Below are 20,577 nucleotides of genomic sequence, written 5' to 3' on the forward strand. Positions count from 1 at the left end.
TGCCCTGACCCAGAACCGCTCCTGGAGACCCTCCATGAGTAGTTGTTGGATAAAGAAATTCATAAGTAGCATCGGTGGTGGGTTTGGTTTAGTTTGGTTGGTTTTTTTACGTGGAGAGAATGTTGAAATAAAGCAGAAAGGGGTCAGGTCATGAGCTGCTCATCACAGAAGTGTTCCCAGAGGTCTCGGGGTGCCCCACCCCTCCTCCAAACGCGACTGAGTGAGAGCTGCCTGGACAACCTCGAAGTGACCTCCAGCTCTGACCGCTGCTCCTGGGCTGGGCCTGCCTGGGCGGTGGCGGCATCTCAGGAACCCTGCACGCGCCCCAAGGCACCCCTCTCTATCCGTCCTGCTAGGTGGAAACTTAGGCCTCTCCGGCTATACTCCTGCTCGAAAGCAATAGCTCACCAGCGAACCCTAAGGAACGGGGTTTCAGCCCACTCTGACCTGAAGCTCCGGCCTGCAGCAGGGCTGACTCTGAAGAGCCGCCGGGCAGTGGGGGGAAGCCCAGGTCTCGGAGGAGCTGGGCTAACAGGGGTGTCACCAGGGCGGCTGGTGGGCCGAGAGGCGGCACTGAGCAATTCTCCCGGCAGGAGCATCTTCCAGGGAAAGAACCCTGTGTGGGTACAGATACTTGCCCAGGGATGTCGGCAGCAGCCCCGCCCAGAGTGCGAAGCCTCTGGCGTGTCCAGCAGCAGGCGGGGTGGGCGACAGGACTGTGGGTGCAGAGGAACACTCCCTGCAGGGAGATCGGCCAGGACGAAGCGTGGAGTGGGGCACCCAGTCCCAGACCCCGATGCGCAAGGTCAAACTCGGCAGAGGCACCAGTGTATGGACCTGCGAGCCTGGGCGGCAGAGGCTCTGAAAACGACTTCTGTTTTTCCTCTGTTCTTTCTTACATGTGCCAAGTTTTCCACAAGAAGCACGCTTTGACCTTGTGACCACCAAAACATGAAAAGTAGGGTCTTCTCAAGTGCGTGTGCTTTGAGTTGGGAAAGCAGGAAACGCAGCCTGACCGGCTCGGGGTTGCGGACGTCATTCTCTGCGGACGTCTCGCCTGCCTCGGTGTCCGCAGCGGGAGGGCCTTTCTTGGTGGTGAATCACCACTTTTAGGGGCAGCGCTGAATAAAATACGGGCACGCGGATGGCAGAGGCAGCTGGTGTTTGGTTTGGAAACAGCACTGACCTCTGACGGCCTGTTTTTCTAGAACTTCGAGCTCAGATAAGACACGGTGACAGTTGGTGGCCAGGCCCAGCAGAAGGAGTTGGGGGCTGGGAGCCAGTCCTGGGGTGCAGGCTGGAGTCACCTACCCTCCACTGCCGTGGGCCGAGAGCCCCCCGTTGAAGGGGGACCCGTCCTGAATGTCACTGGCAGTGTCTTCTGGCTCAGCCTGTGTCACCTCATGTTTCTGCCACCTCCTTTCTCAGGAGGAGACAAAAGGGACCTCCTAGGTCCTTGACCTGGCACAGACCGGTCATGCTGAAAACCCACCCTTTTGGTTTCATAAATCTACGCTCTTTCCATTTCGTGCTGAAATGGACCGCTCAGCGGCACCATCTAGGCAGGAACGCGGATGGAGGACAGGACGGGGTGTTCGCCGCCGCTGTGGGCCCGCGTCAAGGGGCTGCCTCCCGGGGTGGAGGGCTGCTCCCCTGGAAAGGGCCATTCCGGAAGGCGTGCTGGCGGGGCACCCGCGGGGCCATTGCCCCAAATAACACTGGGGGGCGTGACCACCATGGGTCGACGAGATGGCCAGAATGGCATCAGAATGGGTCAGAGTGCACAGGTTAAAAACCCTGCTCCAGGCACACAGCCGAAGGGGTTTGACTTGACCAGAGACCAGCCGGTACCAGAAAAAGCAGCTGTTATTCTAGGGGACTTACACCGTCCGAGAGCAGTTGGCTGTGAGCAAAGGTGTCCACTTCCTGTTGGACCGGCCCGCGGACCTCGTGTGGGTTTGTTTCCAGTTTGCCTGATTTAAGGGTGGCCCCTGGAATTTACTTAGCCTTTCCTCGGGTTCAAATCAGGAATGGAAAATCTAACCTCTCAGTGGAAACCAAGCAGAAAACGAAAAAGCATGTGTAATACTGGAAGCCACTTGCAAATTTTCATTTGGTGTGTTCTTGCCTGTGAGGCTGCTCACCACCCCCCACCCCCCACCCCCGGATCCCCCCTCGGCGGTCACCCACATGTCACAGGATTGGGATCTGGAAGACTGGAATTACAATTCCAGCTTCCCGCAGTGGGCGGGGGCTACACTCCCCCCGCCCCCCACCCCAGCACTCTGCATTTGCAAGAAGCGATAGACGTACAGCACTTGGCAAGACCACGAAGCGCGGTACCCCCACTTTGCGACGGCCACCACACACACAGGGCTGCCCCCCTGCGGGGCAGGGTGTCCCCTGTCTTAGACGGCCCCACAGTGCCACTGCCCCCATCCGCCCCTCCTGGGTGACACTTTCTCAGGCTGCGGGGCAGAAAGGATGTGTCACAGGAGGTGGACGCCTTGGGTCTGACTTCCTCTACACGTGACCCAAAGGGGACAATTGCTTCCAGGAGGACAGTGCCTCCCGTCACCATGACTATGTAGACCAGGTCCACGACACACCTTTCCACCTTCTAACAGGTGACAAAGTGGTGGCATCGCCCGATGCTTTAATGTCCTCCGATAACCTTGCCCCTCGGAGCTGGGCTCGCGGCCCTTTCCTGCTCAACCGCTTGGTCGGGATGCTGGGTTTTGCAAAATCGGCACCATTTCAAGGGTGATTTACAAAGTTTAAACTAGAAAACGCCACCGCCTCCTCACTGCCCGAGCTCCTTGGGGGGTGGGCGCGGTGGCCCATCTGCATCCCTGTGTGTCTGCTGACCTCGGGCGTCGCTGGCCTCTGACACGCCGTTTCCCATAACTGCTGCCCCTGCCTGGAAAGGCTGGCTGTGCCGCGATGGGCTGTGGGTTCCCGAGAACAGAAACTGCCGTGACGAACCGCCCCGAGAACAGAGCCGGGCAGAGAATAACAACAGACGCTGTCAGAGTTCCCCCCCGCCAGCCCGCGCCGGGGTTTCCGCCTCCCTGCAGGGACCGGGCTGCACCCTGAAGGAGCTCCCTCTGCAAACGTGTCATTTTCGTTTTCGGCTCGGCACCTGTGCTCTCTGCTCATCGAAGCCAAGCCCCCCCTCCAGCCGTGTGGTGCCTAAGGGGGGCGTGCCAGGTGTGTCCCCACCCCCGGGGGCTGTGGGGTGGCAACAGGCAGAGGTGGGCAGACGTGGAGGGTCAGGGGCCCCCCTTCAAATGCAGAGAGGGAAGGCTGGGTGTGAGGGGAATGGAAGTGGATCTGGGCCCAAGCAGCTGACCTCTGACCCTGTTGCTGTGAACCAGGTGTGGGCCCTCGGTCCCCATCCCGGCAGCTGCCTGTTTTGTAAATAAAGTTTTATTGGAACGCCACCAGGCCCACTGGCTACGTAGTACCCACGGCAGTTTTTCAAGCTGCATCAGCACAGCTGGGTAGCTGCCGAAGAGGCCGCCTGGCCTGTAAGGACTAAGGTGCTCACACTCTGGGCCTTTGGAGAAAACATTTGCTGACCCCTGCTTACCCCTGGGTTTCACCAGAGGGAGCCTAGGGGTGAATACTTATTTTTAAAATTTTTTAATTTATTGATCTAGAGAGAAAAAAGGAGGGAGAGGAAGGGGGGGAGAGACATCCGCTTGTTGCTCCGCTTATTGATACGTTTGTTGGTTGCTTCTTGTGTGTGCCCTGACCGGGGATCGAACTCACAACCTGGGCGTATTGTAACGACACTGTAACCCACTGAGCTCCCTGGCCAGGGCCCCAGTGGTGACTATTTCAGGCATGGGGAAGCCACAAGAAACAGCTCTCTCAGGGTCCTTGCTGCGAGAACCTTCCCAGGGAGGAGCAGAGTGCAGCTACACGGGAAGTCAGTTAAGGCAACGGCTGGGAGGTGGTGGGAGCCGGCATCTGTGGCAGCACACACGGTGGCCCCACGAGCCCTGCGGGCCCGGCCCTGCCACGCTGGGCACCGAGCCCACCATCCTCAGGCGTCTGGGAGTGGGTGACCACCCAGATGACACAGGGGAGAGCCCATCCCCACGGGCAGCGTCTCTCTGTGCCCTGAGGCGTTGAGGGTGGGCCAGGACCCCTGTTCTTGCCATTTGCTGAGAGGGGCTGGCGGTGAGTGACTCCAGCTGGGATGGGCCCTGAAGGCTGAGCAGCAGGGACACCGCACAGGGCGGGTGGGGGAGGGGCTGAGAGACAAGCCTCCCAGGTGAGCCACCGCTGGCCAGACAGGGACAGGAGTGCCCGGGGACAGGGCTTTCCAAGGACTAACCACTTGCTCCTTGGACAGTTCAGAGTGTCCTGTGTTGGCACCAGACATCAGTGGTACTGGCTGCAGGGGGCTTGGCAGGGACCCCTGTGTCCCTGGGCAAAGACCTGAGTCAGGTCTGCCCGAGAGCCCCATGGAGAGACGTGTGGTTGGGGGCACCTGGTCGCCCAGAGGAGAAACTCAGATGCAAAAATACCAGGTGGCCTCCTCCCCAGAATAGGGGCCATTTTCTCGCAGCAGGACAAACGCAGCGTCCCTTCTGGTCAACACAACCTCCCTCGCCCGCAGGCAGAGCTCACCGGAGTGAGCAAAGGAGGGGTGGAAATTAGGTTCTACCCCAGGAAGGTCCTCTTAGAGCACCTTCCTGTCCCGCCCCTTCCTCCCTTCCCCCCTCTCTCTCTCTCACACACACCCCTTGCAACGGCAGAGAAAACCAAGGTCATCCCTAGTCCCGACTGTACACCACTGGAATTAAATTTTATTCTTAGTGGGGACTCACCCACACAGCCTTTCTCTGCAAGCCCAGGCCGGACCCTCGTCCGGTTTCCCGAATGCTCACTGACCCCAGCAAGCTCCCGAGGGCAGCAGCCCCTTTCTCGAGGCTCTTCCCAAGGGGAGCCCGTGTGAAACTTTCAACCAGGCGCTGGGAGCGCCCCTCCTCCCAGCTGGGGGCCCTGGCAGCTGTGACCTGGAAACCGACTTTTCTTCCTTACCAGCCCAGAGGGCCCGCAGAAGGCAGGAGGGGCCAGCAGCTGCCACTCGGCTTCCCCTGCCCCCCACCGCAGGGTCCCTCCGCCAGGGCAGACGTGCTGGGCCAGCTGGAGCAGGGGAGGGGGCTCTGAGCGGGCAGGGGAACCATCTAGAAGCCAGAACCGGCCCTGCTGCTCACGTCGCCGTTCAGACTCATTCCGAGATCACAGAATGTGCTGGCGATGTTTTTGTGAAGGGGAACCCTGGTGTTCCCGAGCTGGGCGGCCCCTCCCTCGTGACATACTTATTCCACCCTGCTCAGGCAGAGGGGGACGGGGCAGGCTCGGCGAGCCCACGGCTGTGCCCAGGCCTGTAGGCATGGCAGGGCCTCTGTCCTCACCTGGGCTCTGGGTGATGCTGTCCTGCCTCAGCTGGAAGTGTCCCCCTGCCCCCAATGACGCCCAGCGGCAAAGGCCCCTGTGTGTTTACTTATGTGAACATGCCTCTCCCCTTTGGTCACCAAACCACGTCACGGGGACTGGCGGCATGCAAAACAAGCCGACCGTAGAAGCAGCTTTGCCAGATGGTGCGAGGAAACGTGGAGAAGTATGTTCGTAGATAACAAATTAACGCGTTGACTCAGATCACAGTTTCTGCAGGAAGCTGGGTCCACGGAGCCGGGACGTTTGCCCAGTCTCTCTGGGCCTCTGGGGGACTGTCTCCAAGAGCATGTCTCTGTTGGGGTTCTGCCCGAAGTGGACCCCAAGACAAGGGGGTGTTTACTTGGGAGATGACCCCGGAGGCACGTGGGCTGAATGGTGCGCCCTAGGCAGAGGCTGAAGTCCCCCACACCCGGGCAGGCGACCTCTGGACGTAGGGTGTGAAGATGAGGTCGTGAGGGGGGCCCTGCTCCAGCACGACGGTGTCTTTCAGGAAGGAGGCGTTTGGACCCCGAGACAGACAGGTGCACACACGGGGGGGGGGACCACATGAGGATGGCGGCACAGATCTGGGTGCTGCTTTCACCGGTTGGGGGTGCCGGAAATTGCTGGCAGACCCCCAGAGGCCGGGCAGAGGCCCCGAGCAGGTTCTCCTGCAGCAGAAGCCAGACCTGCTGACCCCTCAATCCTGGAATTCCAATCCCCAGAGCTGAAGCGTGTAAGGATCTCTTTTCAAGCCCCCCAGTTGGCAGCAGGTTGTTACCGGTGATAGCAAACGGGAGGGAGAGTTGCGGAAGCGGGAGCAAGTCCGTAAGGACCGCTACCAGCCAGTTACCCCTGGTGTCGCCTCGTGAGGGCAAATTCCAGGGGACAGTGTGAGCCAGGTGTGCCACACTCGAGGGGCAGGCTGCCTGGGTGGGCACAGAGCTGCTCTCAAGTTCTGCCCCCAGTGTTCCCACCCAACAAGTCCAACCTGCAGGTGCACAGGCCAGAGCCAGGCCCCTCTCGCTCAGGTGGCAGCTGGAAGGCAGACCACGGGGACAGAGCACCCTGAGGTCTCCGACAGAGGGGTCATGGGGAGGTTTGGTGGCGGAGAGGAACAGGGGCAACCTGAGAAGGATGACGTATCATCGATCCCTCTGTTTGGGGGGACATTCCTCAGCACCCCTAAAGGAACCCCCAATCATGTGTCCATCCTGATGGCCATGGAGATGAGAGAAGNGTCCCCCACACCCGGGCAGGCGACCTCTGGACGTAGGGTGTGAAGATGAGGTCGTGAGGGGGGCCCTGCTTCAGCACGACAGTGTCTTTCAGGAAGGAGGCATTTGGACCCCGAGACAGACAGGTGCACACACAGGGGGGGACCACATGAGGATGGCGGCACAGATCTGGGTGCCGCTTTCACCGGTCCGGGGTGCTGGAAATTGCTGGCAGACCCCCAGAGGCCAGGCAGAGGCCCCGAGCAGGTTCTCCTGCAGCAGAAGCCAGACCTGCTGACCCCTCAATCCTGGAATTCCAGTCCCCAGAGCTGAAGCGTGTAAGGATCTCTTTTCAAGCCCCCCAGTCGGCAGCAGGTTGTTACCAGTGACAGTAAACGGGAGGGAGAGTTTCGGAAGCGGGAGCAAGTCCGTAAGGACCGCTACCAGCCAGTTACCCCTGGTGTCGCCTCGTGAGGGCAAATTCCAGGGGACAGTGTGAGCCAGGTGTGCCACACTCGAGGGGCAGGCTGCCTGGGTGGGCACAGAGCTGCTCTCAAGTTCTGCCCCCAGTGTTCCCACCCAACAAGTCCAACCTGCAGGTGCACAGGCCAGAGCCAGGCCCCTCTCGCTCAGGTGGCAGCTGGAAGGCAGACCACGGGGACAGAGCACCCTGAGGTCTCCGACAGAGGGGTCATGGGGAGGTTTGGTGGCGGAGAGGAACACAGGGGCAACCTGAGAAGGATGAAGTATCATCGATCCCTCTGTTTGGGGGGACATTCCTCAGCACCCCTAAAGGAACCCCCAATCGTGTGTCCGTCCTGATGGCCAGGGAGACGAGAGAAGCACGTGAGAGCCACTGAAAAGGCACGCAGGCCCCGAACCGGGGCAGATGGCCGTTACCCGCGCCCGTGTGCGCATGCGGCTGTCGGGCCTCTGGAGCTTCCCCTTCCTGGGTGTCCTCCCCTCCTCTCTGTCCCCTGTGACACACCCGTCGTGCCTCCAGCTGCCTTGTTAGAACCCCTGGTGAGGCCTTTTCCTCTTTGACCCACTGATCACAGTTCTCGCCTGGGCCCCTTCCTCACTCTAGAAAAACCGACCAAATGCCGGCCAGGACCGAACCACTTCACACAGCTTTGCAAGGGGGAGACAGTCCTGAGAAGCCCTGCGGCTAAACAGCAGAGAACCCTTCCTTACTCAGTGTTCCCGAAAGGCCCGTCCCCTGCCCCCCATCCTGGTTTGCAGCATGGTGTCCCCACCTTGCAGAGCAGAGGAGGGACCGCTGTCCTGGTTATCAGCGGCAACGAGCGGGTCCTCTGGGAGTTAGGTCCCTCCCTCCAGGAGTCGGGAAGGGCGGCTCCCATGAGCAGCCAGCCAGTCTCAGAGGCAGGTCAGAACCAGGCCTGGAGGGGCACAGGGCCCCATGTCAGTTCCAAGGGCCATGGGTGGGAGATGCCCCCGGGCTCCCCATCCCAGAGCCCCCCTGAGGGTGGGGGTGACATCCAGCCATGGGGTTGGGGGTCCCAGAAGCCCTAGCCAGCGTTTCCTGGTTTTTGGAGGTGAGGCACTGCCCCCTCCACCAGATCTGCCCTTTGCTGCCCCCTCCTTCTCCACGTGGCAGACACACCTCAGCCCCTTTCCCAAAGTTTATGGCCAGTGTCAGCCTCTTACCCCCACCCAGAAGCAATGAGGTTTGTGGAGGGGACCAGGCTGTGGGGGTCAAAGCCCAGCTCTGACTCCTGCCGGCCTGTACCCTGGGCCTCAGGTTCCCACCTGCAAGCTGCAGGCACCAGCCAAAGCGCCCCAGGAGGAGTTAGCCCGGTGTGCGTCACAGCATACACACCAATCTCTTGACGAGGGGCAGCCGCCACTGCCCACGCCGGTCAGACATGTCCACCAGCCCGCAAAAACGCAACTTCCCCGCGCACGGCCCCCGGGTCCCTGCCCAGAAAACAGGCCGAGGGGGAGTGAAGTGGGGTCGCACGCTGAGTCTTGCTCCTGTCGCTGGTGATGTTTCTGCCGACGCCCTGTGTTGCCTGAACAGGGGGAAATGTCTGATCTCCTCCCACTGGCTCAGCCTTCTCTCCCCAACGAGGTGAGCCCAGCAGATGCCCTGTTATTGTTAGAGGCCTGTCCAGCTGTGAGGGCCTGGGATCACTTGCGGTCACTGTCCTTGGGGTCACCATGGTCCCTAACAGGCTCAGCAGGCACGTCGGCGATGCCATGGACTCATGGGACAGCCCGGCAGGCCGGGGAGTCCTACCGTAGAAAGGCCTTAAAAGGAAATCCTCCCAATCCCAGGAGCAGCCCCCTGCCTGCCCAGGGGTGGCCACCTGCCTATGAACAAGGGACAAGAAAATCTGCAGTTGTCTCTCTTTCAGAAAAAAATCGTGTCTGTCCTTCTATGAAAATCCAGTACCTCCTGAAAACCGCCAAATGAGACCAGGAAGCCTTGCATTCTAAATGACTTAATACCTTAAGCACATAGGAGTGTTTTCTGCTCGGGGCTGTGGCTGGTCTGCCGTCTCCGGGCCTCACGGGCAGGTCGGGCAGGTCGAGCTAACCCTGGTCGCCAATGGCTGTGGGCGCCATTTCACTGCAAGGCCTCCTCACGAGTCCCTGAGGCCCAGGGGGCAGCTCAGGAAGTGTCACTTAACAGCCGGGTGGCCTGGTGGCCCAGGGGACAGATGGCTGCAGCAAGAATCAATAGTCCCCCTGCTTGCTATGTGCCATTGTGGGAGGTGGGGGGCAGAGGGGTGAGTGAGGTCAGGGACCAGCACTTCCTCCCTGGTAAAATCTGGAGCGGAATTTGGAGCTACGTCTGTTCCTCTCCGGCTCAAGTTGTCTGTGATTCTGCCTCGTGAGGCCAGCCCCGCTTCGATCGGAGCGAATCCCCCCAGAGGGGCTCCATCTCCTGTTCTGGTCACTGGAGGTAAATTCTCTGGCAGTGTCCCCAGCCTCCCCCCAAGCTAATCAGGGGGCACCACGGCCGCGGGTGATGGCCAGCCCAGCACACGGCCCGAGAGGTGCATTTGCAACGACTTGGCACACCCCAGGTTAGTGTTTCACAAGAATGAGTGTGAAATGAGTGTCACAGCCCCCGAATTGTAAATAGGGCATGTGGATTGGGACCTCGCTAATTTTTTATATCGTATTATTTTGCATTTGCATAACTCCAAAGCCCATTAAATGTGACTGGTATATTCCCTCTGAAAGGGATTTTTTTTAAACCTTCAAACACAAGGGAACAGAGGTGGCGGGAGAGAGAGATGAAGCTGCAGGGCTGGACTTGATGGAGGAAGACCCCGGGGTTGAGGGACCCCCACGGGGGGACCCCAGGACCGTAGAGAGGGCCAGCGCACAACACCCCCTCCCTGGGGTGGTGGCTCCACGCTGCATTTGAGAAGCTAATTGGGAGCTTAGATGTCTTCTTCTTCTTTTTTTTAAAGTTGAAATCACTCCAGGCCTGAAAGCTGCCAGAAAATGTTCAACCCTGACTTAAAAAAATGCCTTAATAGCCAAATCCTCTCTTTATCTCTCAGCACAGAGGGACCATTCTGGGCTCGCCGAAATGGCTGGCGAGAATTTTCTGGGGAACCTGTGGCCTGAAACCAAACCAGGGCTCAGGTCAGCCTGAAGCCTGAGACTGCATTTACAGCCGCAGCTGGAAACTAGCGGGGGCGCATTCTTTTTTCTCCCCCCAGACCGACCAAGTTGAAACCTGGCCATACAAATCAAAAACCTCTCTCCAAATTGCCCCTTCCGCGTCCTCCCTGTGGGTCCCTTCGGACGGCGAGGGCCCGTGATTATAACTTTGTTCGCTGTCCACTTCTGGCTGCCAAGTAGCTCCCTCTCCAAGATGAGATCACAANGTGATGGCCAGCCCAGCACATGGCCCGAGAGGTGCATTTGCAACGACTTGGCACACCCCAGGTTAGTGTGTCACAAGAATGAGTGTGAAATGTGTGTCACAGCCCCCGAATTGTAAATAGGGCATGTGGATTGGGACCTCGCTAATTTTTTATATCGTATTATTTTGCATTTGCATAACTCCAAAGCCCATTAAATGTGACTGGTATATTCCCTCTGAAAGGGATTTTTTTTAAACCTTCAAACACAAGGGAACAGAGGTGGCGGGAGAGAGAGATGAAGCTGCAGGGCTGGACTTGATGGAGGAAGACCCCGGGGTTGAGGGACCCCCACGGGGGGACCCCAGGACCGTAGAGAGGGCCAGCGCACAACACCCCCTCCCTGGGGTGGTGGCTCCACGCTGCATTTGAGAAGCTAATTGGGAGCTTAGATGTCTTCTTCTTCTTTTTTTTAAAGTTGAAATCACTCCAGGCCTGAAAGCTGCCAGAAAATGTTCAACCCTGACTTAAAAAAATGCCTTAATAGCCAAATCCTCTCTTTATCTCTCAGCACAGAGGGACCATTCTGGGCTCGCCGAAATGGCTGGCGAGAATTTTCTGGGGAACCTGTGGCCTGAAACCAAACCAGGGCTCAGGTCAGCCTGAAGCCTGAGACTGCATTTACAGCCGCAGCTGGAAACTAGCGGGGGCGCATTCTTTTTTCTCCCCCCAGACCGACCAAGTTGAAACCTGGCCATACAAATCAAAAACCTCTCTCCAAATTGCCCCTTCCGCGTCCTCCCTGTGGGTCCCTTCGGACGGCGAGGGCCCGTGATTATAACTTTGTTCGCTGTCCACTTCTGGCTGCCAAGTAGCTCCCTCTCCAAGATGAGATCACAAAGCTTTGAAAATCAGGCGCCCCCCCCTCCCCCGGCCACCCCAAGGAGGAGTGGGGGGAGGCGCTCTGTTGAAAGGCTGCCGCCCTGCCCTCGTGGAATCGTGGACGGGAATGCAGAACAATACAGCGTCTGCAACGGGCAGGTTGGGGCCGGCCATGTTTTCAAAGAGGATTTCACAGGCCGGGTCAGCGGGGAGACGGATGGATGAGCTGCACAATTATTTGACTTTCCGAGCTGCTCTTTTGAAGCCTGTGCACTTAATAGAAAGAAAGAGAATAATCCTCTTTGCCAACCTTTTGTGGTTCCATCTTTATTGTCCCCACCGAAATCCAAAGAAAACGGACGAGATTCATTTTGCCCAGAAAGCATTTGTGTATTTCGTCGGGGTCTGGACTTTGAAGCGCCCAGAGTTAAGTGGGAGAAAAGACAAAAATTTCTGTTTAATCTGAGGGAATCAAAGGGCTTGGCGGGGGGAGGTTTCTGCCGCGCTCTAGCCTCACACAAAACGGAGCTGGGCGGCTCTCTCCTGTTACAAACTCTTTTGCTGCCAAACACAGTGTGGAAATTAGCACAGGCTCCCAAGATGATGAAAATTAAACCAGACCACAGGGAAGCAAGTCTCTGGGCAAACTAAGACTGTTTCCTAAAACCCAGGAACGTGGCTTCACGGGCGCTCGATCACAGGACGTCCAAGACGCTGGCCTGGCCCACGGGCCGGTGGCCGACCTTCGGCAGAATGGCGCACGGTGGGGCACTCGGCGGCGCCGGGTTAATATTTACTCACTGGTGGGTCGAGCCGCTGACTGGATGCTCTGAATAATCAGACACTAAGAACAGCTCTCGGTCTGGCCATACCAACTCAATGGCCAAAGCAGGTCACCAGGAGCTGTGAGAGGGGATCGCTTGCCGGTCTGTTCTGAGGGCAGAGAAAGAAACGCACCCCGTGCCTTTTGACCAGGTTGGCTGGGTGACTCACAGGCGGGCCGCTGTGGGGATTTGCCGGGCTGGCAATGCTTCCTGCTGGTGGGTGAGGGTCCCCGAGGCTACTTACATGCCAGCTGGGCCCCGTCAGAAAAGGGACCCCGTGGGCAACTGTTTGCGTTGGGTTTTGAGGCCTAAATTCCGAGAACAACAATTTTCCGCTGTCTCGTGTCGCCCAACCTCTGTGAACAATGTCAACAGTGGCCCCGGGGAGATCCCCGCACATCTGGGCTCGAATCTGAGAGGCAGGCAGGCTTTCCACAGCGGGGGCTGGGGACGGAGTCAGATCTTGGGTGGAGGGGACCGGGAGGAAGGAAGGTGCAGAGGAGGGAGGACACCAGCTCACTCGAGCTGTGGGGGGGCCCTGTGGGGGCTGGGCCTCCGACGTGAGAAGTCTTCTGGGGCTGTGAGGAAGGTGTGCCTACCTCCCTGGACGCTGGAGGCTGGAATTCGGACAGAGGTTTTCCTGTCTCCCTTCCACACAGAGTCCCTGGAAGGTGCCCAGTGACGTCTCAGCCCCACTGTGCACCTACCCAGGTCACCTGCCCTGAGTTGAAGCAACGTCCGCCCTTCCAGCTCTAGACCCAGCTGCTGCCACCAACGTCCTGTGACACACACATGCACTCGCCGGTGCACACAGAAACATGCACCTGCAGGTGCTGGATGTGCCCCGTGGCATACAGGCCAGTGCACGCGTGCACCAGGTACACCAATGCATGCACACACAGAGCACACCAAACATACACACAGCAGAGCACAGGGGACGTGCACACCGGGGCACAGACGCCGGCACCCCTGCCAGAGCACACAGGCAGACACACACTGACACTCCCGTTTGCCAGCACCCGCCCTGAGCTGGAACCCACGCGACAGACTGAGTCCCAGCTCTTCCCAGGACGGGACCCCCTGGCTGGGCCACGTCCCTCCAGGACAAAGGACGTGCTGCCTCAGGACAGCCACTCAGGTCACGTCTTAGAGCCAGCAGGATGCCACGGGGCGCGAGTGGCCAGTGTGGCAACACGCAGCGGATGTCCTAACGTCTGTGGCCGTAGAGACCAAGGGGTTTGCTTGATTCTCAGTGGGTGTCAGGTGGCATGCCGGCCACCCTCAGCCCCAAGGTCTCACAAAGGTGACGCCCCTACCAACAGGCCCATGCCCCTACCAATGCCCCACAAAAGGCCCTGACCTTCCCCTTTACCCTGGCCACCCCCTCCCACCCCCCCGCCACCAGCTCCAGCAGTGGCCGACAGACAGGCACAGACAGGGTGGAGCAAAAGCAGATGTACAGCTGCGAGTATGCGAGACACAGTTTATTCTTGTATTCTTGATTAATTACTGTGTTAGATCCAATCGAACAACTGTAACCCTCCATTTGCCCCACCCTGTACCTGGCTCTCAAGTGCTTCCTGTGTTTTCTCAGCATCGGATCTCCTATCTGGGCGTGTTTTGCTCAGGTCAGCAGCGTAGGGCGTGTGCCCCCCGAGCTCAGCCCAGGCAGGAGCGTGTGGACTCGAGGCTGAAATCAACAGGAGCGCTGAGACGGGATTACAGACATCTGTCCTTCGGAGGGGACCCTCCGCTCCTCCTGGAGCGTGTAAGCACCAAACCCTAACCGCAGTGTGGTGCTCCTTCAGAAAACCTCACAGGGGCAAAACCCGCCACACTGTGTGCAGATACATTCCCACTGAACAGGTCAATCACAGGCTGTTATTCAGGATCAGAGCCTCTGACATAGAATCCATTTGGGTTGACACGTTTAATTTCCACCCAGGCAGAAAGTGGAAGTGGTGGGGTGGGTACTCGCTCATGGAAACAGGTCCAACAGCAGACAGAAAAAGCTCCGAAGTAGACACAGTTATGAAGAGCAAAACAGGAGATACGGATTTCCACCAGATTTGAGGGGAAACCTGAGTTCAGAACTGTAACAACAACCCAGAGAAAAACAACTCTATGTTAACAACCAAGTACTTCATGCTCGGCAGAAAATGTACGTTCAATGAGGGTATTCAGCATCCACGTCAGTATTTCTTACTTTAAAAACGGAGAGGGAAATAGTGGTCAGCGCGTACACAGCGGAATGCCTTCAAAAGTCTGCTTCAGAGTTCAGTCACCGGGTGCGTGATTTTGCAAACTGACACGCTAGGTAGAGAGCGCCCTGAACTCGAGTCGGAGAAACTGGTCTGGGGCCGCGCTCCCCTCTCTGGCGCGTCATCAAACCTCAGAGGCCTTTCCTTTGCTCGCAGAAGGAGAATCCTGCGACCTCTCTGTCGCTCGCCAGAGCGACGGCCACGAGGACCCGGCCCCGAGAGAGGGTGTTGGCAGCACCTGGCGAATGGAGACCTGGGCCGTGCCCAGAGGGGACAACAGGCCTGAAGGGGCGGGCGCCCGCGCCTGTCCTTGTTCCAGGGCTTTCTACTTATTTTCTGCCCCGTGAGCCTGACCGGTAGTTACTGAGCAGCACAGATCCCCCCAGTCTGGTGCAGTGGACGGCGCTTCTGCCGCAGCAAGGGGGCTGCCTCCGGCCACAGGGGCCCTGGCTCCCAAGCCAGACCCCCCCACAGAGTCCCTGGGGGGCCTCGGCAAATCTGCGGCTGGCGCGAGCACGTAGCGAAGAAGCCAGAAAAGGCGGGCTTCACCTGTGTGTCCTTCCCCACAGAGGCTCCCACTGGACCCTTGGGAAACCTGTGATCAGGTGGAAATCCCGATTAAAAAAATATATACTTAGGGAGTTACGGGAGAGGAAGAGGTTTGGGTTCCTTAGGCGGCACGTTACTGGGGCTCTCCCGTTACTGCCTGGGGAAGGTGACCAGCCGTCTCTCTTGCAGGGAGGGAAACCGAGGCACACGTGGTAAGGGATGCAGCTCTGTGAGCACCGTGTGGAGGCACGTCCAAGGGTGCGTCCAGCTCACGACACTCCCCTGAGCCACACGACGTGGCTACCACCCGACTGAGGCTCTGAAGGGGGGGGGGGCGACTGGCGGCAGTGACCACCTGGGGACAAACCAGGGCTTGGGCCCAGGTCCCCCTGCTCTGGAGAGGACAGAAATGAACTTGGACAGGCTCAGAGGAGATAAAACAAACTCTCTTTCCTCAATGGGATGGCTCCCCTCAGGAGCCCAAAGTGTGCTGCGGAATGTTCTTTGAGTTCAACCTCTCCATTGTGAGCCCTGGAGAAACTGGCCTGAGGAGTAACCACAAAGAACTTTTTAAAGCTGTGCACACAAAGCTTTTTTTGCAGGATTAGCTACAATAACAAAAATTAGCAACCAGCCCAAATGCCTAGCGATAAGGAAATAGTGGAGAAATATGATGCACGAATTATAAAAGTTTACTGGGCAATTAAAAGCAATCAGGAAGGCCAAGCATGAAAAAAGTCATAATAGAATTTTTTTAACAAGCACGTAAAACCACTGTTAACAACAGCAACTGTATAAAGATACATACACAGTTGTTAAAAAATATTGGAATGGAATGCAAAGAAGTGAAAGTAAAAAAGTTATTAGGCTAGCCTGGTAAGATTATGGCTTTTAAAAACTTCGTAACTTCCTCTAATGATTTTATGCTATTTTTGTTAAAATACTTCAAATTAACACACACACACAAAAGGCAATAGCTATGTGGAACATTTATTTAGTAACCTAGACCAAACTGAGTACGATGGTTTTCTCCCCCATATTTTGAGTCAATTCAGCCATTAAATAAACTTATATAATGTGATTTAGACGATAATCCACAAACTCTTATTTTCTCCTTGGTTCCTTTCACCAGCTTTTTAGCTCGTTAACTAATTATTGGTAACAATGCTAGCCTTCTTTATTTTCTGCTTGGCCCCCATTTTAAAGCCAAGTCAGAGAAAGGAGTGCCTTCCTTCATGTATTCACTTTTGAGATGTATGGGTCGCATCATATGAAATTACAGTTTTCCTAGGTCCAAAATAAATGAACGCAGGGAACTTCACACGACCCACCCAGGAAATTTTAACGGCGGTGGGGTTTTACCGCGAACCGTCCTGCCGACCATTTCGAATCACTCTGTTCACACACACCACTCTGTCTCCTCCCGCACTTTGACGTCTCACGTGGAAAAAACTTTGTTTAACCCCATGTCCCCTAGACAAAAGGTCCGAACAAGGCCCCTCCAGTCTACCCTCCTCCCAACTGAACCACAGTAAAGTTGATTTAATGGGAACGTCTAGATTTCCTGCATTGACTGGTGGAGGACCCTGTTCCAGGCACTGGGCTAAGGGCCGGGGCACACAGAGGAGCAAGGCTGGGGTGGCCTTGTCCCCAGGGAGCGTGTCCTCGGGTCTCCAGGCCGGAAGAGACGACTGAGTACCAGCTGCGACTCAGGTGCCCCCCTTATCCCAACGAACAGGTCAAGTGAGAGTTTGGGTTATTTTTTAAGCAAACCGACTGGATGTCTGCTCCAACGGATTGCCTGCCATCATGCTGGTGTGCAGAAGAACTAGCCCCCGCCTGAGCAGAGAAGTTTGTTTCAACTGCCCCGACTCTGTATCTGACGGGCCGGCGGAGCCACAGGTGAGGAGGCTCAGGAGAGCCGCATGCCCCGTGTGTGTTCGCCTCGAGTGTGTGTTCATCCCAAGTGTGTGTGCGAGTGCATCTCACGCCAGGCCGCGCCCGGGGCACCCAAACCTTCCCGACTACCACACAAGATGCCACGCCTGGGGGCTCCACGGTAAAAGTGAGCATCCAATACAAATTCAATCCACTTTTTAAAGACAAAGGCAAACGTGAAAAAGATGTGACAGTAAATATGCCCAGTGGCCATTCAGAAAGCTGAGCCCCTCACCCCCACGAGCAGAGCCAGGGGACCAAAGGGGGAAATAAGCCATTCGTGGAAATGCCGTCGATGGAAAACCTGTCCCAATGTTGCTTAAAAGCCCCGCTCCCGTCCAGCCCCTGGACCTCCAGGCCCTGTGCGCACGCACCAGTCACGGCTCCAAATCCTGGGGGCCACCCTGACCCATGGTGGCCAGGTGGGCTTTGTGTGTCCTGTCCCCCGGCCTAACTGCTGATGGCATACCTTGCTCAGGTGTGTTTTCCCTTTGGGCGGTGGAGAGGCATCCCCCGCAGAGTAAGCGTTTTAAAGAGCAAAACTGGGAGGCCATCCTGAGCTCTCGGCCGACGCTGCGGCCCCTGGCTCTCGGCCTGGCCAGGACGGGGCCCGCCAGGGTCCCGTGCCGCTGGGGGTGAGCTCAGAGTCCAAAGAAGGGGATGGAGAAAGTGCCCCAGCTGCCTTGCCACACCTTCGAGTGAAGATTAGCCACCCCAACCGTGGGTTTCAGTTTCCTGTTTCCAGGCAGGAAAAGAACAAGGAAACAGGCCAAAGGTGACAATTGTGATCATCGGTGCAATGGCCGCCAACAGGCTGTCCACCACGTCATCAGACACATCACGGTCACTTCTCAGTTCATAGTTCTGCAGTGAGAGTTGCCCTCCTCTAGAGGTGGGGAAACTGAGGCCCAGAAAGGTTAAGTAACTTGCCCGAGGCTGCACAGCCAGGACAGCGGCAGCGCTCTTGTTGGCCTGACTCCCCCCAGCAACCACATCCAGCTGCCCTTCCAAGAGCAGAGCTGGCCGCAAGCCCGGGAGCCTGCATTTCCTGGGGCTTTGTGTCACAGCTGCCTGTCCTTTGTCCTCACCTGGCACAGGACAAGGGTGGCTGTGGGGTGGGGAGGTAGAGGCATGGAACAGCTGAGGGCTCTGCGGGCAAATGTTGGCACCTGGCACTGGGCACGTCATCCCAGTCCCCGCCAACCTCAGGCCCTGGGGACGGTGACCGCCTGGCAGCCCTTCACCCAGGGAGACCTCATGTAGACACTGGAGGTCATTCTCTGCCTGGACTCTTGTGACCCAGGCGTTTCCAAGCCAATGTGAATGGAAACAGCTTAGTGGAAGGTCGATGCCATGAAAGGGTTTGGGGTGAGTAACTCCACTGAGCAAGAAAAGAGAAAAACCTGATGCCTAATTGCACCAGGGGCCTGCCCTCTGGGGACGATCACAGAGAGTGTCGGGGCACGTGGGGTGCTCAGGGCCCTGGGCATTAGAGTTCCCCGTCTCCTCACCGCGGCAGGGAAAGAACCCCCCAAAAACACGTGTCCCTTAGCGGTGTCTATAAGGAGCTGACATTTCCATCTGCGCTCTGGCCAGACGCGTGGCAAGATGAATGTGAACGGTTCCTGCTGCTCCTGGTGCCTTGGCCCCGGCTTGTCTGCTGGGCAGGTTTTACTCTCTGTACTTGGAGGCCCACCAGCACTCAAGTAGCTTTTCTTTGTCCCATCTAAACCCACTTTGCCCCAGCCTTGTCCTCAGTGAACCCATGAGGAAAGGCCACACAGTGACTTAGCTCCTGAGGGCCATCCCGCACACCTGAGGCCCTGGGCCTGCACCCACGGCTGCCAGCTGGGCACTGACTTCCCAGCTGCTAGGCGTCGTGGGTCCTCGTCGTCCCCTGCTTGCTGGGAGGGCTGCTCTGGGCTGGCTCTGACCCCCTCGCCCACAGCCCCATGAGAATCCTAGCCAGCCAGGCCTTTCTGAGAACAGAGAGGCGACACCACAGAAAACCCACAAGCGCTGAGACCTTGAAACCCCAGGCCCGGGGCCAGGCCTGCGCCAGGTCCCCAGGGCGGAGCGGAAGAGCCCAAGGCCTCCTGCCTCCCACCACTGTCCCACAGTGAGGTGAGGGAGGACGTTTGGGACAACCCTCCTCGTTTCTTTAGATCCAAACCCAGCTTGTCCCATTCCTGGTACAAAGCATGGCGCCGGCCCCCCAGGACAGCCCGCCCTGCCTCCTCCTCCCCACAGCGGGTGAGAAGACGCTAGGAGAGCTTCCCTCCATGAACCGGAACGAGGCGAGGAGTCGGCGCTCTGCTGGTTGGTTTGTCACTCATGGCGGTGACGTGACAAGTCATATCCTCTCCTCTGTCCCCCTGTGTTCAGGCAGCATGTCTGGCTTTGTGGCCTCGGTAAGGAGCTAGCTGCCTGCGAGAGGGTGGGAAGCCCTGAGCCTGGGACGAGTGTGTCACAGGAGAGTGCTGGTCGTGGGGCGCGGCGGAGCTGAGCCAGGACAAGGAATCCCCCCACCCCGGAAGGCCACATCCCTCCTTCGTTAACCCCGCTCAGTCCCTGGCCCAGCGAGGCATTTCATGTCAACCAGGGCCACAGCCATGGCCTTGCCCGACCAACGAGTGAAACGTTCTCTGTGATGAAGGAAGAAGGAGAGGGACAGAGTGGCGGAGCCAACTTGGGGGCAAAGGTTCACAGGAGCTAGAGCAGCGTCACAGCACGAAACCCGGCCTGGCTGACCTTTTGCGGTCCTGCCCAACTCTGCCCAGCCCTGGGCCCACCCCAGGTGCTCACCTGCGTCCTTCCCCTCCCCTCTGGTCACTGGAAATGTCCACACTTGCAGTGAGTGTGTTCTGAAGCCGCTGCCTGTAAACTGACGCCCCACTGGCTGGGAAGACGCCAACGGCAGCTCGGAGCTGGGCCCCACCCCGTTCGGCTGCCCATTGACCGTAGAAGGACGAGGTTTGGAGGAGACACCGCGTCCTCGCCAGCTCCCCATACTTGGTCCCCCCACACCCCGCCACAGGCACACAGTTTCTCCAAGTTCCTCGCCGCGGCTGCGGCTGCGGCGGCCTTACCTGCTGGTGGGAACTGAGCCTGCAGGAGGGTCGCGATGACCAGCGCCTCCCACTTCATGGTGTCCTGTCCCCCCGGGAGGGCAGTGTGCTGGGACGAAGGCGAGACGGGGAGTGCGTGCCCGCTGCGCTCTGTGCGGCCCCCTCAGGAAGTGGGGACGGGTGGCAGCCAGCAGGCCCGAATTCACACCCCCTCTCGGCTCACAGGCAGGAAGCTCTGGAGGTTTGAGGGTTTGGGGTGTGTCAGCCTGCCTGCCTGCCTGCCTGCCTGCAGTTTGCTTTTCCTCCCCTTTAACCGCTGCCTCCTTCTCCATTGCCCGCCCCTGATTCTGGTGTCGTTTCTGCCGAATGCCTGCCTGGACTGGGTGCATCGGTCCTGAGGCAAAGGCAAGCTGCCGGCACGTGTTCAGGCACTTGCCGTGTTCCCAGACTCGGGTGTTTACAGGGCCCGGGGAGACGGCAGAGCCCTCGATGGGTCAGGCTGAATGCTTGGGCTTCCAGGCCGCCTCTGCTACCTGCTG

At 58.1% G+C, this 20,577-nt stretch overlaps 1 protein-coding gene across 2 annotated transcripts in view; it reads right to left on the bottom strand.

Annotated features, from left to right (window-relative positions):
- Positions 1-20,279, bottom strand: part of CD247 (CD247 molecule) — a 60,833-nt gene extending 40,554 nt beyond the window's left edge. Inside the window, exon 1 of one of the 2 annotated variants that reach the window (XM_037035308.1) lies at positions 20,060-20,279. In XM_037035308.1, coding sequence (XP_036891203.1) covers positions 20,060-20,117 — 58 coding nt within the window. In that variant the 5' untranslated portion in view covers positions 20,118-20,279. The remainder of the gene's footprint in view (positions 1-20,059) is intronic. The other variant, XM_037035309.1, reaches the window with a different exon arrangement.
- Between the last annotated feature and the right edge of the window lie 298 nt (positions 20,280-20,577).

Source organism: Sturnira hondurensis, unplaced genomic scaffold (genome assembly GCF_014824575.4).
Source record: "Sturnira hondurensis isolate 20B ecotype Veracruz unplaced genomic scaffold, ASM1482457v3 Scaffold0022215, whole genome shotgun sequence".
Lineage (NCBI taxonomy): Eukaryota > Metazoa > Chordata > Mammalia > Chiroptera > Phyllostomidae > Sturnira > Sturnira hondurensis.